The sequence below is a fragment of the Trichoderma aggressivum genome (assembly GCF_033847375.1).
Source record: "Trichoderma aggressivum f. europaeum strain CBS 100526 chromosome Unknown scaffold_001, whole genome shotgun sequence".
NCBI lineage: Eukaryota > Fungi > Ascomycota > Sordariomycetes > Hypocreales > Hypocreaceae > Trichoderma > Trichoderma aggressivum.
In genome coordinates this window covers 138,967-154,386 of record NW_026946367.1, presented here as the reverse complement: position 1 = coordinate 154,386, position 15,420 = coordinate 138,967, and the positions used below count along the sequence as shown (strand labels likewise).

General features: G+C 53.5%; 4 protein-coding genes across 4 annotated transcripts; 2 read left to right on the top strand and 2 right to left on the bottom strand.

Annotated features, from left to right (window-relative positions):
• Positions 1 to 2,525: 2,525 nt before the first annotated feature.
• Triagg1_490 (uncharacterized protein) lies at positions 2,526 to 3,577 on the top strand (the record flags this gene model as incomplete). Its single annotated transcript, XM_062899908.1, has 2 exons — positions 2,526 to 2,800; positions 2,884 to 3,577. The coding sequence occupies 2 exons, from the start codon at positions 2,526 to 2,528 to the stop codon at positions 3,575 to 3,577; spliced, it is 969 nt and encodes a 322-aa protein (XP_062760840.1).
• A 1,200-nt stretch (positions 3,578 to 4,777) lies between these two features.
• Positions 4,778 to 8,563, bottom strand: Triagg1_479 (uncharacterized protein; the record flags this gene model as incomplete). The annotated part of the gene is made up of 6 exons (XM_062899797.1): positions 4,778 to 5,061; positions 5,136 to 5,754; positions 6,133 to 6,843; positions 7,116 to 7,813; positions 7,919 to 8,002; positions 8,356 to 8,563. The coding sequence occupies 6 exons, from the start codon at positions 8,561 to 8,563 to the stop codon at positions 4,778 to 4,780; spliced, it is 2,604 nt and encodes an 867-aa protein (XP_062760829.1).
• A 2,169-nt stretch (positions 8,564 to 10,732) lies between these two features.
• Triagg1_468 (uncharacterized protein) lies at positions 10,733 to 12,414 on the bottom strand (the record flags this gene model as incomplete). Its single annotated transcript, XM_062899686.1, has 3 exons — positions 10,733 to 10,946; positions 11,009 to 12,269; positions 12,333 to 12,414. 3 exons carry the CDS (start codon positions 12,412 to 12,414, stop codon positions 10,733 to 10,735), a joined length of 1,557 nt encoding a protein of 518 aa, XP_062760818.1.
• Positions 12,415 to 13,023: 609 nt separating this feature from the next.
• Triagg1_457 (uncharacterized protein) lies at positions 13,024 to 15,023 on the top strand (the record flags this gene model as incomplete). Its single annotated transcript, XM_062899575.1, has 2 exons — positions 13,024 to 13,124; positions 13,187 to 15,023. The coding sequence occupies 2 exons, from the start codon at positions 13,024 to 13,026 to the stop codon at positions 15,021 to 15,023; spliced, it is 1,938 nt and encodes a 645-aa protein (XP_062760807.1).
• Positions 15,024 to 15,420: the final 397 nt, after the last annotated feature.

Here is a 15,420-nt window from a genome sequence, read left to right as displayed (position 1 = left end):
CATGCAGGCGATTCTCCTGCATAGATGGGATTATGCGGGCTTCACCAGCGGCTTGGTGACTAAACCCAGGCATGAGGAGTGAATAGTGCGGAGACGGGCAGAGGCCATAGCACCCTGGCCACGTAGCGAAGCTGGACGTGCATGGCGATGGTGTTGCTGGAGGCGTCTCATTGGCGGCCACCGATATTGAGACTCCATCCCAACCCGCCTGCATTGCAGCCTTATGCGGATACATTGGTCCAGCCACGGCCACGACAATTGCCCCAGTTTCGGCGTTGTGCGTTTTGCCTCTCACGCGACGCCGCTTCCTCATACTGCAGGTCTAGAGGGTCAAGTCCAGGAGGCTTTGCTCCATCTGGCCGTACTGCATTGCGTGTTGTCGCGGGTTCCATAGCCGGACAGGACGGGGAGAGACGTGGGCTCAATCAACGCATGCTCTTTAGCAAAAAGGCCACTCGCAGGCTGTTTCGAGTCCCCCTCTCCGCATGCCCTGATTGTGGCCAAGATAACACTTGGAGCCCGAGGAAAGTCTGGAATCGCTGCTCCCGTGAAGCCCCGAGCATCACCGCGGCGTGCCCTCACGATGCTGCCGATAAGTCACAATTCCGTATAAATGGCCTCGGGGATCCCCATCATGGACCGCTTATCAAGCGTTGCAGTGCTGCGCACAAGACATTGATGTACTCGTAATCCGTACAGTGCAGTAGGTACATATAATAAGCCCCGGGTTGCCCAATTGCCCCTCCGCATACTCCATACTGTACGCATATCATATCATATCATATCCATGCTATGCTGCTTGACTCTGCCCTGCTCCAGATGGCGCGGCTGTCTCGTTTCCAGTCATGCTGGTCCGGGTCTATTGCCTGGTCCAGGAGCCCTGTCCGCGACATGGCACGAGCGTCTCTTGCAGCGCAGACGGCAGGCCTAAAACAAGAGGCAAATGACGTGAAGGGAGAGATTTGGAAGCTGACGAGCCGTGCCATGGACGCCATGCTCGTACTCACCAGCCACTCAGGATAAGAGATAGACAGCTGTATCGAATGGCTTACCTCATCCCCCGTGCCTGTGCCTGTATCCATAGCAGTGAGGCGTTATTTTGAGCAATGCAATGGAACGGCCGCTGCCCAGAAGCATCGCCATGACGCAGCCACCAAGACCCGCGAGCCACGTCGACAGCAAGGGATGGGATGGGATGGGATGGGATGGGCTGGTTGTGATGCGTGGCCGTGGCTCAATTGGCGCCCGACCTCACCAAGCTTGGCCGTGCTTGTACCTGGCGCTAGACGCTCGGCCAAGCCACACCAGGTAGCACTACCGCTTAGGCACCGGCACGGGCGCTGAGCGCTTCTGTACTCGCTACATGTGCCCAAGATCGGTGTGTCTGTCAGAGTTTGACAGCAGTCAACGCAGGGGGGAATGGATACAATTCAATGCTTGGCTGCTACCTGCTGCCTTGGGTACTAACAACATGACACTGCAAGTTTGTAAGCTTGAGCCCCGATACTGACATGACATGAAACGTGAGGCGCTCTGGAGGTCATTCATTCAGTCCGAGCCTAATCGATAGTGTCAAGGCATGGACCTCATTTCGATATTACGTGCATCTGTCATCTGCCATGTCCGATGTCCGATATCCTGGATACATGCTGATGACGAAACTCGACGCATGTGATGAGCCTGTCAGTCTTGTACCATGGGGTCCTTCACGTTAGTACCCACCCCCGCCAGCAAAGTCCCCTGTCACTCTTTGCCCTTGTCGTGATACCCCTCCCTCTCTCTCTCTCTCTCTCTCTCTCTCCAAGACAAAAAGAAGGGGGAATCAGAATCAGAATCAGAATCATACCCACACTCGCGGACCGGGTCCGAGCCGCCGAAAGCTCCGGGAGCTCCAGACTACAGATCAAAGACTGCACCGGGACTCGAGCTTGCGATCCGTTTGTCGCCCTGTTGCTCAGGAAGTGCAAACACTGTAGACACCTGCCTATGTACACCTTGGTAGCCTGCTAAACTGCCAACACTTTATGTACTCGCATAACCCCCCATGCTCCGAGATCGGGGCCTCGTTCGCAGGCTGGCCACTCACAGCCCGTATCATGAGTGCACAGCTATTCCCTGGCCTGCGATTCGATCACTGGCTGCCATCGCCTATCATCGGTATCGGCTTCCGTATCGGTATCGATACCATGCTGAATTAACTGCTATAACTCGGTGAATCGCGCTCGACCGTGTAACTCTGTTTTGGATTCCTCGTCTCGAATGCCTATTTTATTAAACGTTTTGTTTTTGTTTTCCATGATCTACAGGTGCAATTGAGTCCCCAAAAGTTCGCTGGTGCAACGTCCAAGTTTTGACGTGGATACATTCTCAACCGCGTACCTCTCAAGACATCAGAATCAGACGATATCAACTGACCTTGCATTTGCCCACTCGACAATCAAATCAAATCCAGCTCTGCAACTCCGATCTCAACTGCATTCACCAATTTCTCCTTCTGTTTCGACCACCCATCACTCTTTCCCTCAATGAAGACCGACGACGCGGTCTCACAACCCTTGGCCTCGCGCATGCCCGCCATCGCAAGCGCCATCACAGTCACAACAACCACAACCACAACCACAACCACAAACACAAGAGATGGCCATCGCCTCCCCATTGCCATGACGTCCACGCCCACGTCCCAGTCACAGCCGCAGTCCAAATGGAACACCGACAGACTCGCCCGGCGTCTAGGCGCAGATGCCACAAGCGCCGCATGCGCCGGCGCCCTCATCGCCCCCATCATCACCATCATTGACCGGTAAGCTACAACATCTCCCTCCCTTTCCTACCTATCCAACAACTAATCTCAAATCCTCCGTTTCCTTTTTAAAAAAAAAACAGCTCCATCATGGAAAACGCCTCCGGCAGAAACTCCCTCGCCGCCTCCATCCGCTCCTCCCTCCGCACCCTCCTCACCCGCCCCCAGGCCCTCTTCTTCTCCCGCCCCTGCGCCCTCGTCTTCGCCCTCTACGGCGGCACCTACATGACCGCCAACGCCCTCGACACCGCATCCTCCACCGTGTCCAACCGCCCCGCCGCCTCCGTCACCTCCGGCCCCGGCAAGTTCGCCGCCTCCTCCGCCGCAAACGTCGGCCTCTGCGTCTACAAGGACCAGGTCTTCGTCCGCCTCTTCGGCCCCCCCGGCGCCGTCCCCCGACCCGTCCCGCTGCCGAGCTACCTCCTCTTCACCATGCGCGACTGCCTCACCATCTTCGCCTCCTTCAACCTCCCGCCGCTTTTGGCGCCCTGGGTGGACGCCCGCCTGTCTGACAGGATGCGGCGCTACGTCTCGGGCTTGACGGCCGCGCAGTTCATGGCCCCGGCCTCGGTCCAGCTCTTCTCTACGCCCGTCCACTTACTCGGCCTGGACATGTACAACCGCCCCGACGGCGGCTGGCGCCAGCGCTGGCAGGTCGTAAGGTCAAACTGGCTCATCAGCACCGCCGCGCGCATGTGTCGCATCATACCGGCGTTTGGCGTGGGCGGCGTCGTCAACATGAAGACGAGACGGCATCTCATGGAAAGGATTGCGTAATGGCCTTTTTTGTACTTTTGCTGTTTTGTTTTTCTTCTTCTTCTTCTGGCTTAATTTTGCATATGAAGCGATGCGTCAATGATTCATTTGGTTTGGGCAGGCTTCTTCTTTTTCTCTTTGTTCCGGCGGATTGGGAATTAATAGACGTAAACGCTGCATCCTTGGAGTGTTGTACTCAAGCAGTACAAGTGATATCATCATTTGGGTAGACTAAAGGATATATATATACATAGGTAGGGGGCTGTCATATAAACTATTCGCCCTCGATAAATACAAATCACACAGGCAAAAGGCCGTCCAGCATCCACCGTCTACTATCCCGTTCACTCCATGTCATTTCAGTTGTATCTTTTATTATTTGCAGTTCTAGCAAATCTTTCTTCCCAAAATTTTCATCTGTCCATCCATCCATACATACATTGGTCCCCCGATTCCGTCACTCAGTCTCTCACGCAAACCACTCAATTAGACTCAGGCAGAAACCCTCATCCCGCATCTCTCTTCAACAAAATCCTTCTCTCCCCCATATCTAGCAAATTCCATCCACATCCACGCAAGCAAGGTATAATTCCACTCTTTCATCTCTCGCAAAACAGAAAGAGAGAAAAAAGATCAGACAAAACAAAAGCAACCGGGGTTCAGCCCGGCAAAAAAAAAAAACATCTGATTCAGGGATTCGACCTTTGAAAACAAGGGTGAGGCCGTGTCCTTCCCAAACGCCCTTTCCGAGGCTTGGCCATCCAAATCGTATCTGAGAAACAAATCATAAAAACATGCCGTAAGCAGGGCAGGCCTAAAAAAGAAGCGGTCTTGTATCCGGAACCATATATGGAGTCGGATAGATAAAGCGAAGATATTTTGTGTTAAAAGAAGAAAAAAGGGTGGCATCGAATAGGCCGTGGCACCCTGTAGAGTCCAGAAATTACATTGTCCGGGTTCCGTCAGCCGACTGGGATATGCATTGGAGAATCAAGCTTCCGGGGATAATAGTCCAGGTCCGGTTTCCGGGCAATAAGAAGAAACAAGAAAATCAATTCCAGCTGATTGAGAGGCGGGTATCATCGGTACAAGACGTTGATCGCCGTGGCTCATCGTGTCGTCAAAGTACCTACGCCACGGCAGGCGGTCCAGGTCGTCCAGTGAAGAAATAGTAGAAAAATATAGACATCGAAGAGTTAATGGGCTCCCAAAGTGCAGCAATTACACCACCTCAACGTACAGCATGAGCTTCTCGTTGCGGTTAAGGGCGTCATCCAGATCGGCGTCGTTCGTGAGGCTGGGCTTACTTCCCGTCTGCTCATCCTTGTAAAACAGCTGGACTTGCTCGTTTGGCGATACCTTGAGTCGATCTCGGACCTTGTCACAGAGTTGCTGGTACTGGATGTCCGTGGGAACCCGGATGGCAATGACATCGCCATTGTAGTTCATCTTGATCTTCATGACTTGTGGCTGCCCCTGTTGAGGCTGCGATGGCATTTGCATGACTAGAGGCAGCAAGGTCAGTACTGAGGTGTCGAAAGCCCGAGGCATCGAGAACGATTGTGGGGGGAATTCTTACTTGATTGCGGGTTGCTGACTTGTCTCGGGGTGGCCGAGAGACCATTGTATCCATTGCCGCTCAGATTGTTTCGCGATGACTGTCGCGAATCGGGGTTAGCATGTGACCCCGAGGATGAGCCCTGAGAGCCCTGGGATAGCCGGTATTCCTCTTCGATCGTGGCAGGGTCCATCTCATAATCGCCTTCCCTGGGAGCAAAGAACTGCTTGACAAGCGTGCAACGCGCAATGTAGGGGGGCTGGCCAAGAAGGTTCTTCACATATGCATCCAGGTTATGCAGCCTTCCTTCTGTGATGGCATCGGTCACATAGCTCACGGGGCCAGGCATGTAAGGGAGTGTTCGCTTCTGGGTTCCAGTGTTGCCCGCCTCGGCCGGGAACTCGGTGAGAAGCGCAATCTGGAAATCGTAAAAGTCCTCATAGTACCGGGAAAGCTCCCAGTGCCGCCCATCTTCGAGCTGCGTCTCGATAACAAACCAGTACTTGTCCTCTGCAAAGCAGTAACGGGGTATCCGGGCAGAGATGGGGGCATAGAGTTCCGTCGTCGCACTCGATACAAACTCAGGCTGCTGGGGGTGGGTAGCAGGCTGAGGAGGGCCACTGAGGGCGCCTTGTGGGGGCTATTTGGGGTATCATTAATGCCTGATCAAAAGGCAAGGCTGCTGGAGAGGACGGCAAGAGAGCAACGAGGCTGAACGGGAAGCAGGCGTAAGGGGGACTGACGGGAGGGGGGTGAAATATGAAAGAAATATGTGAAAGATAGGGGGGAGAGGAGGAGAGGGTTAGAAGAGGGAGAGGAACAAGTAGAGATAAGGAAAGAAAGAAAAGGCACGACGCAAGATTGGGAATAGCATAGAAAAGTGTAGAGTAGGGCGAGAGAGACATGGAAACAAAGTGGGAGACGGAGAAGTGATGAAAGGGGGCAACGAAACTAGGCAGTGGAGAAGGCGAGGTAAAGAGGAAGGGCTGGATATGGGATGAATCGCACAAAGACTCACCTGAGGCGCATTTTGGATGCTCATACGCTCCATGCCCTGCTCCAGCGGCTGGGACGGTCCTCCGCCCTCAAACTTGCCCAGGGTGATGCTGCTGTTCTTGTAAGCCGTGGCCATCTTTTTCCATTCCTCGACCTTGGGAACGCCCGCCTTCCGGATGGCCTCTGCGGGATTCTCAATGGCCTTGCCCGTGCCCATATCACGGAGCTCAATAAAGGACACTGGGATCAAGCCAGGGCCGCCTAGTCGACCGATAGGCTTGGCAACAAACCACTCCGGGTTGGACTGGGCAATGACGATGATGGCCTCTCCCGCCTTGGCCTCGAGCTCGTCGGATCTCTCTGCGTTGAAGTCGTACATGACAACACCGTAAACCATGGCGCCCTTGCTGGCCGACTTGGACATGCGCTGAGACGCGGGAGGCGCAGATGCGCCGCCGGGAGAGTGGACTTCGCCATAGCCAGAGTCATGGTCTGGGTTCTTGTTTGCAGTCGGTGGGCGGCCACCGTCCGACTGCTGGCTGTCCCTCTCCGTCTTGCCCAGCGCCTGGAAAAAGGCCACGGGCACGAGGCCCCGCGCATCGGGCAGCGCAGGATTGCAAGCCTCGTACCAGTCCGGATCGTCCTCGCGGCCGATGACGTGGAAAAAGTCGCCTTTGGAGAAGCCCAGCTCCTGGGCAGAGCGGGCCTCGTAGTCGTAGAGAGCTCGGATAACCTGCGTACGAAATAAGAAGAAGTCCCCCTCAAACGGATCGCGGTTACAACTACGGAGGAAGGCCCAGAAAGAAAAAGACGTAATGAAAATGCCATTGCAAACGCAGCTCAAAGGGAGAGAGAAAAAAAGACCAAGGGAAACGGGAAGCGTGGGGCTGCCTCTTGCGCGATAATGTCTTGTCATGCGACCTTGCCGACTCAAAAAAGACATGCGCGCGCAAAGCAGGAGGAGAGAGCGGGAAAGGGCAAAACGCAGCACACTGATCAACGAACCTTCTTGGGCGGAACGATTGCGACAGCAGCTTTGGGGGTAATGGAGATGCTGTGTTGCTTCTCCTTGTCGCCCTTGATAGACCGACGGAGCGCCTGTACCAAGCCCATGGCTGTTAGTCTTGTTTTCCTCTCTCTTTGTCCGAAACTTCGTCGCAAGGGAGCTTGTTTTTGTTCTTGTTTTGTTTTGTATATCTGGTCTGCGCGTGCGGTGATATTGACTGAGGAAAGTTTGGAAGCAGGCGGCTGGCGTGCCAAACACGATTGATATCCGGGCGGCATCGCGACGCCGGTCCGGCAGTTGGGGAGGGGAGCGGTTTGCAGCTGGCAGCGCATGACTTGCGCAGTTGGCAATGACGCACCTTCATCTTTGTGTAACGGAATCTGGACGGGGCGGACGGGGATATGGGCGGTATGGCGATGTTGACGAGAGGATGAGGGTGTTGGTGTAGAATAATCGACGAGGGGGGGGGGGGGGGGAGGGTTCGGGCGTAGTTTTTCGTACGAGGTCGCGATGTTCGAGTTCGACAGAGCGCAAAAAGCTGCGAGCGACGCAGGGAGGGGGGGGGTCCGGTTGCCAATGACGAGGTTTCGATCGAATACGATACAGGCAGCGCAAGAGGGAAAAGGAAGTTGAGCAGAAGGCCGGCTCGATGCAGAGGGCAGCTCAGGTCCGTCGCACACGAAGTTGGTTGCGCGTGCTAGCAGGCAATATTAATACTAGTCTTGCAGTCCACGCCTAGCCTGTTTGTGTAGTGTCGGCTGCGCCTCGTGCTTCTAGAAAGTCGAGCCTCGCAACAACTCACGTTTTTCTGTTGAGATTTGGGCGATGCAGGCGGCCGTCGAGGAAACGTGCAGCCGCGGGTCGTGTTGCTTGTCCAAGTCGCAATCTAGTCGAAACCCAGTGCAATGCGATGCAAAGGCGATGAGACGGCGAGAGAGGCAATCCAAGTCAAGTTCAAGTCAGTCACTTAGCCTATGGTAGCGGCGCAATGGATTGGAATCTACAGGCGCTCAAAGCAAAGCAAAAAAAAAATTATTAAGAAAGGATTTCAATGATATCAAGCGGACGGCAAAAAATGGTTGGATGGCGCCGGGTGAAGCGGCTGGAGCAGGATGCGGATGGGTGGGAAAGAATCGATTCCTTTACTGGACAAAACTGGACGCCTTTTACCAATGCAAGTTGTGGGTGGGAGGGAGAGAAAACAAGAAGGGACCAATCCCATGCATGCATGTACTGTACACTCGTGGACGTCTGGTTGCACGAGCAAGGTACACGCAGGTACACGCACGCCCATGTACCACCCGACAGTACCAATGGGCGACCCTCGCTTCACTCCCAGGTGCCTTGTACGACCCCCAAGCAGGTACCCAACAGCGGCGTGGTGAGACAGCCCGGGCAGAAAGAAGAAAATTATGGACAGAAACAGGGAGCCGCCGCCACGGGCCATTACGCTCGTATCGTATGTACTTGTTCGTCTGCAGTAAGCCTGGGAGCAAGCAAACCTGTCCAGTGGCCTGTCGCAACGTGAGAGAGAGCCTGAGCAACCGGGGCTCCAGGTGGGCTACAGGGGGCCGCCGAGGGCTACAGTGGGGGCGGCCAGCGTCCAAGCGCTATCCATAGGCCCGCGAGCCCTGGAGCAGAGCGCCCAGAGCTGCCAATGGGGCGCTGCGCAACGGCCAAGGGAGGGGGCAGCAAGGGTTCCATGCCGCCTTTTCCACGAAAGCTTGGATCCAACCATTGCGTTGCATCTCTTTTTCTTTTTTTTTCTCGGCTGCGTATTCACTCATCGGCATGACGTCTGGTCGAGTTGCAGTCTTCACGGCCTTGTTCCCGAGCGGCTGGTAACAGTATAATAAGGTACATGCACCTTACAAGTGCTTGTACCCACAGCACTGCATGTACAAGTACCTACTGGGAGGTACCGAAGATTGGAATCTACATGTATTGGGCACAATAAGACAATCTTGAATGACATTTAATACTGGGACCCGTGGACCCTATTTACAGAAGCACAGTTCATATACCAGGCAGTACATACGACACGATCATCACATCTCCAAATCCAGCGTCAAATTGATCCTTGTGTTGTGCCTGGGGGCCCAAGTGTGCTCAGCGCCAGCCTGCGCCGGCGAGGCTGAAATCACACGGCACCAGTGTTACTGTTACCTCTGTTGGGCACCCATTTCCTGGACTCTTATTTCACATCACTTCATTTCCTTTCCCTTGCCTCACACCTTTCTGCTTTCCTGATACAGTTTTACGTACCGTGCATGCAGTAGAAGAGAGAGAAAACTGGCTCCCCCCTTTACTCCGGACATGACTAGATGGTCCCGTTTTAGCAGATATTGACTCGAGTTCTTGTGTTAGTGCACATCTCATGCCACCACAGACAGACAGAGAGATAGACCCCAAGGCCTGATGTACTTGTACCATCCGACTCTATGCTATATTTATTTGCCCTTGGAGAGCAACGGAAAGATAAGCCCATGGTAGAATTGCAATTTTCACAAAGATAGAATGCTTCTTTAATCATTTGATACCTAATGTCCTCAACATCAACTCAGCTGCTTCCGAAATCCCTAGCGGCCATCAGCTCCTCCACCACCCCTGTCTGCATGCTTCTATTCAGCGCCACCCATCACAGGCCTCCCGATGGTGAAACACAAAGAGTCTTCCAGGCCATTGAACAAGGAGTTGCGCTACGCAAACCGCTCCGGCAACTTATCGATTGCGCCAGAGCCTTCATTTCTCCGTGCTTGTTTCAACTCTATTCTCTCGTCTCTTCAAGTCGTAGGACAATACGGAGTAGAGTAAGTTGACGCTGCTCATCATGTCATTCCCATTTGTCTTCTCAGATGGACAATATCCCCGCGTAACATGGTGACATAAGGTCATGAGAAAATTCAAGCTTGATAAATTGATTGCTGCTCCGACTATGTAATATATGTACAACTAAAGCCGGAATTGCCTCTGCAAATATCATGGCCCAAACGGCTTTGCAAAAATAAGAAAATACTACCAACGCCCAAACACCATCTTAAACTTCCCAAGGCTCTAGTCCGGCCGTGATGATGATGAAGCCAAAACGCCATATCCGCTCTCGCCAAGGGAGCAGTTTGGCGCAAACATATCGTCACATGCCGTCCAAATTCCTTTCAACATCCAACTAGTTGGGGTTGCTATTATGGATCGAGTGATGTTCTGCTTATAGCGGAAGCAGAGATCTGACGTGTCAAGTTAGAAGACAAAATCGTTTGAAGAGGGCATCGCCGTGATCAAGTGACTGGCAAAAGCCTGCCCCGTTCCCCGAGCGGGAACAGAGTATCGGTCGCTCAGTACTGAACCGTGTGGAGGAGAATGAAACGACTCGTCATGCGAAATCGGCTTCTCAACAGACGCAGTCCAAAGAACAGATCCAAAGAAAAGACTTTTCGAATCCTTGCCACAATCGGCAAGATGCTATCGTTAGGTATCAGGGGTATGTTGCAGTCTTGAGAGAGGTAGAGAGGAAGAAATGCAACAAAAAACGCTGGCGAATGCGAGCCACATGCAGAAAAAAACAGGTACAGAGAGGAAGAGGCGCCTGAGCAACGTAACAGGGAGCAACAACACAAAGTTAAATCTGCCCCTTGATGTCCACTTTCCGGAAAGCCGACGCTCTAGAGTTCTCAAAGAGGTTATTGGCTTTACCAGTCAGGAACGCAATGTACTCTGTGCGGTCTTCAAGAAGATGTTGCCCCTGGTAATCAATAATGAACTGAGCAGCATCAGCATCTGATTCGAACCCGAGTTCCTCAGTGATGAAGCGCAGCTTGATGTCAGGCTTGTATCTAGTGGCAAAAGTTAGCGGTGAAACCGGACGAGGGGGATGCAAGTGTTGATCACGGCTCACCCTTTACAGATATTGCACAGAGCTGCAAGGCGCTCCCTGGCGACAAACATATCCATGAGATATGCACCCATGTTAGGTGTGTCAAGGTATAGCTGGAAAAACTTGTGGTAGTTGCCCAGTGCCAGCGCCGACCGCACGTCGAGCGCGTGCTTGATGGGCTTCTCTTCCTTCTCCGCTGCTGTTAGATCTGCCAGGGTATCGTTCAGGCCGGTGCGGTTGGCCGTGTGAATGAAATAGAGAATACGATACGCCTTGAACTCAATGGGGTTTCCCTTCAGGCCCATTGCATACAACGATCGCAACTGGGTCTGGCACTGATTATACTCACCGATGTCCCCCTTCTCCAAGGCAATCCGGGCATGAATTTCATAGACGGAAACAGTAAACTCGTTCTTGATGCGCTGCACGGTAAGATCTTGACGCATAGATTTAAACTGGTCGCAGATGTACGAATAGTTGCTCTCCTTTCTCCACTTCTTCTTCAACAAATCTAACGTTTGACGGAGAACTCTCTCGGGTCGCACATTGGACGGAATAGGGGGGGCAGTGAGGCGAAGATACTTCTTTTCAAGGGTTTCAGAGGTGCCGACAATGGGACCGGAGGATGGCGGAGTTGGGCTGGGCGACGCTACGTTGGCCGCCTTGTATTCGTTTTCGAAACGGCGCTTTCGCTTGTTGGCTTCTTTCTGGAACTTACTGTCATCGAGGGTTACCCGTTTGTCGGGGGAATACGAAATGCGATCCTCGAGGGATCGGCCTGAGTTAGTAGAGTGCCAAGGCGGCACGGATGCATCATTGTTGGGAAAATCATTCGACTTGCGCTTTCTGGGATTGAAAGAGTCGTCGGCATATATCGGCGTGGTCAACGAGGTATGGCGAAGCTTAAGCAGTGCTTCACGGTCAGCTCTCACCAAGGCTTGGGGCAGAGGCATGTTATCCCAATCAATAGTGTAGAGCGAGTTGTTCTCTTTGGCACTGCCGATTGTGTCTTTCAGCTTAGCCTCGAGCTCCGCGCGAGAGACGGAGGCGTCGTCGTTTTCAGGATGAAAAGACCGCTGGACATATCGTCGGACTGATTCCGGCCACTCGGTCTTGGCTCCCTTGGGTTGTTCTACAGGTGCTGATGGAGATGCATTTGTCGTGGTTGAGGGAGTAGTGGCCTGGCTCTGAGCTGGACTTGATGCGTACGGGTTGTATGGCGGTGGCGGTGCAGCATACGGACTGAAGCCCTGTCGCACCTGGACTGGAATAAAGGCAGGGTCTGCACAAGATGTTAGACATCTAGAGGTTCCAGAAGCCGCTGCGGGATGAAAGAACGACTTACTTGGCGGATAGGCGTATGAAGGCGGCGGAGCGTGCTGAGAAACAACGCCTGGCGGATGCTGAGTGGTCGGCCAGCCTGACATGGTGAAGGCGACTGAGGGTGCTGAACTGGAGTTAGTTTTACGAGGTGTGCCGACAAATCAAGAGCAAATAGAGAGCGCGGCAGTAGTTTGTGCAGCGGGTTGATGGGTCTTGATCGCGATGCTTGGGCGAGATCAGGAGGCAACGGGCGAGGTTGGGCTGGAACAAGGAAAATGTGCGTCAGAGAAAGTCACGTGACCAGGCAAACACGGTTAAATGCCGGCTATTCTAGCGGAATATGGGTTGGCAAGAAGCGGAGGATGCTTCCGGCCAATAGTGGGGCTGCCTGGAGCTGCACAGGAGGTACGTACCTCGACCAAGTCGCATGCCTCATCTTCCATCTCCTACCAATGGTAGCACAATCTTGCTTCATCATTATCCTCGCTATAGACTCATCAATAACCAGAAGTTGTCCTCTATTCATATTCGGTAGACGTCAAGATTCAGGCCGTTTGTTATCGATCATCTGAATCTCCTGCAACAACACATTTCACTTCGTCATCCAGTCTTGGTTCATTGCGCTTCCTTCGGCACGTGCTATTCAACGCATCCCAGATCTCAGGCCGAATCAATCTATCGAAGGCTGGCTCTTTGCCACTGCCGTATGACGAATGTTCCTGAAGCATCTTGATCTGACTACTGCACTACGGCCTTCGTATCTTCCGGATGAAGTACTGCTCTTTGTCCAGGACAATGTCGGCTTGTACGAAGGGTGAGTCTCTTGGGTCTGGAAGCGGGGCTGTTTGAGGGCTGGATGTTGATGAGACGGCATAGGAAGTTTAAGCTCCCGAACCAGCAAAATGGCCAGGTGTATCTGACATCTCATCGCATCTGCTACGTTGACAAGGATGAACCAAGGAAGTACTCGGCCGCGTTAAACCTGAAGGAGGTGGATCGGTATGAGTTCTATGCCGGGTTCCTCAAGTCATCGGCCAAGATCACCATTGTTCCCAAGCCCTTGAAGCGATCAACGCTCCATAACCGCGTGGTTTCCAACACAGGAGTCAATTCAAGAGGGAGCACGCCATCTCCCGCATCGTCGGACAACGCTTACACTCCTCCGTGTGGGCCTCCGTCAATCACGGCCGCAACTTGGGTCTGCACTATTTGCAGCTTCTCAAACCCGGTCCCTTCCAACTTTGATCCGGTGACAGCAAATGCCCACACTCCTCTTCCCCCATGCTTGGCATGCGGGATCAAACCAACGCTATCTCAGGTGCTGAAGGCGGCTATTGCTACTGCCAGCAACCGTCCAGCAGCTACTCCAAGCGCCAGTCAGAGTGGAATCTCGAGCCAGGAGTCTTCATCAACAGTCACCCCGCAATCAAGCGATCTTTTGACTTTTGATACTCGTACTGGCAGTGGTCAAGGAAAGCCCGACACTAGTGTGTCATTCCATTGTCCACGATGCACTTTCTCAAATCACCCCTCGCTTCTATCTTGCGAGATGTGCGGAGCTCCGTTACTATCGCAAAACATACCTTCTACCATCTCCAGCTCCGAGTATATTAGGACACAATCCCCGGGTCCGGTCAAGGATAGCAACAGCAAAACGAGCCAGAGTGGCGGAGACTTTGCGGAGAGTGTCAAGATATCATTCCGAGGTGGCGGGGAGAAGATCTTTTACGAACGACTAAAGAGTGCCATGACGCAGCGGAAATGGCTACTACAGGATGCACCTCCCGCTCCAAAGAGCAACCGCGCGATGGATGACAGCTCCGCCAGCGGTTCACCAAGCACCCCTGTTCAGAAGGCCAAGACTGCGGGCATTGCCGGGCTCGAGCAACTGGGCTTGAACATGCGCAAGAATAACGAAATTCTGATTGGTAGTGCATTTGAAGACCTCGAGGCACTGATGGCTTCCGCAAAGGAGGTAGTGGCCCTGGCAGAGAGATTTGCACAGCAGGTCAACGGGGCTAGTGGCGATGTTACACCCAAGGACAATAGCATACTGGCCGAATCCGCCCATCAGCTGGGATTGATCACGACCAAGGACATTGTCGGCGGCGGAGGCTCCGAGTCACTCTACTTCTCCGAGCTGGCCCGCAACTTGGCAGAGTTCCTAACCGACGACTCAAGAGGCGTTCTCAAACGGGCTGGCGGCATCCTCACGCTAGTCGAGCTGTGGGCAATGTTCAACCGAGCGCGCGGCGGCGTCGAACTCGTCAGCCCGATGGACTTTGAGAAGGCGGCGCAGATGTGGGAAGGCCTCAAGCTGCCCGTGAGGCTGCGCAAGTTCCGGAGCGGCGTCATGGTGGTGCAGGCCCGGGACCGCACCGACGACGCCACCATCAAGTCGATCCTGGCCTGGCTGCAGGACCTGCACGAGTTCCCGCCCGACCGGGACGTTGCATGGGATTGGCGAGAGTTTGGGCGCGGTGTCACGGCGCAGGAGGCCGCGGAGAGGTTCGGATGGAGTCTCGGCGTGGCGGAGGAGGAGCTGCTCATGGCCGAGGAGCACGGGGCCCTGTGTCGCGAGGAGGGGCTCGAGGGACTCAAGTTTTGGAAGAATTACATTGGCAATACTGATCCGGCATTGTTGCAGAAGCGGGAGGCGCAGGAACAGGCCGACGCACTGATACAGCGTTTGAAGGAGACTGGGTTTATATAGGCAGCTGGGGCGGGCTTGGATTGCTAGAGGAAAACGAGTTATAAATGAGGTCTACGATTTGAGAATAATAGGTTACATGGATACAGCCTCTTGTTTTTTTTACTTTTACATTCTCAGAGTTGGGATTGTTTGTGAATCATGCACAAGCGGCATAGATACCCGAGTGTCTCGATTCTCAGACAAGAATAGTGTACATCAGCAGCCTACTGACGGCATGTTACCGCCTCATATGCCATATGGATATCAACGAAAATAGAGATGATGATGAAAAAGAGACACCGAAACTCCCCAAAAGGCCCCTTGTCTTTTTTTATCAAACTCCGTGAGCGCGTAAAGGGGACCCCCTCATCCCAGAAAAGCGACGGAAATTTACCCCCGTCCTCGTACTCCCAGATTG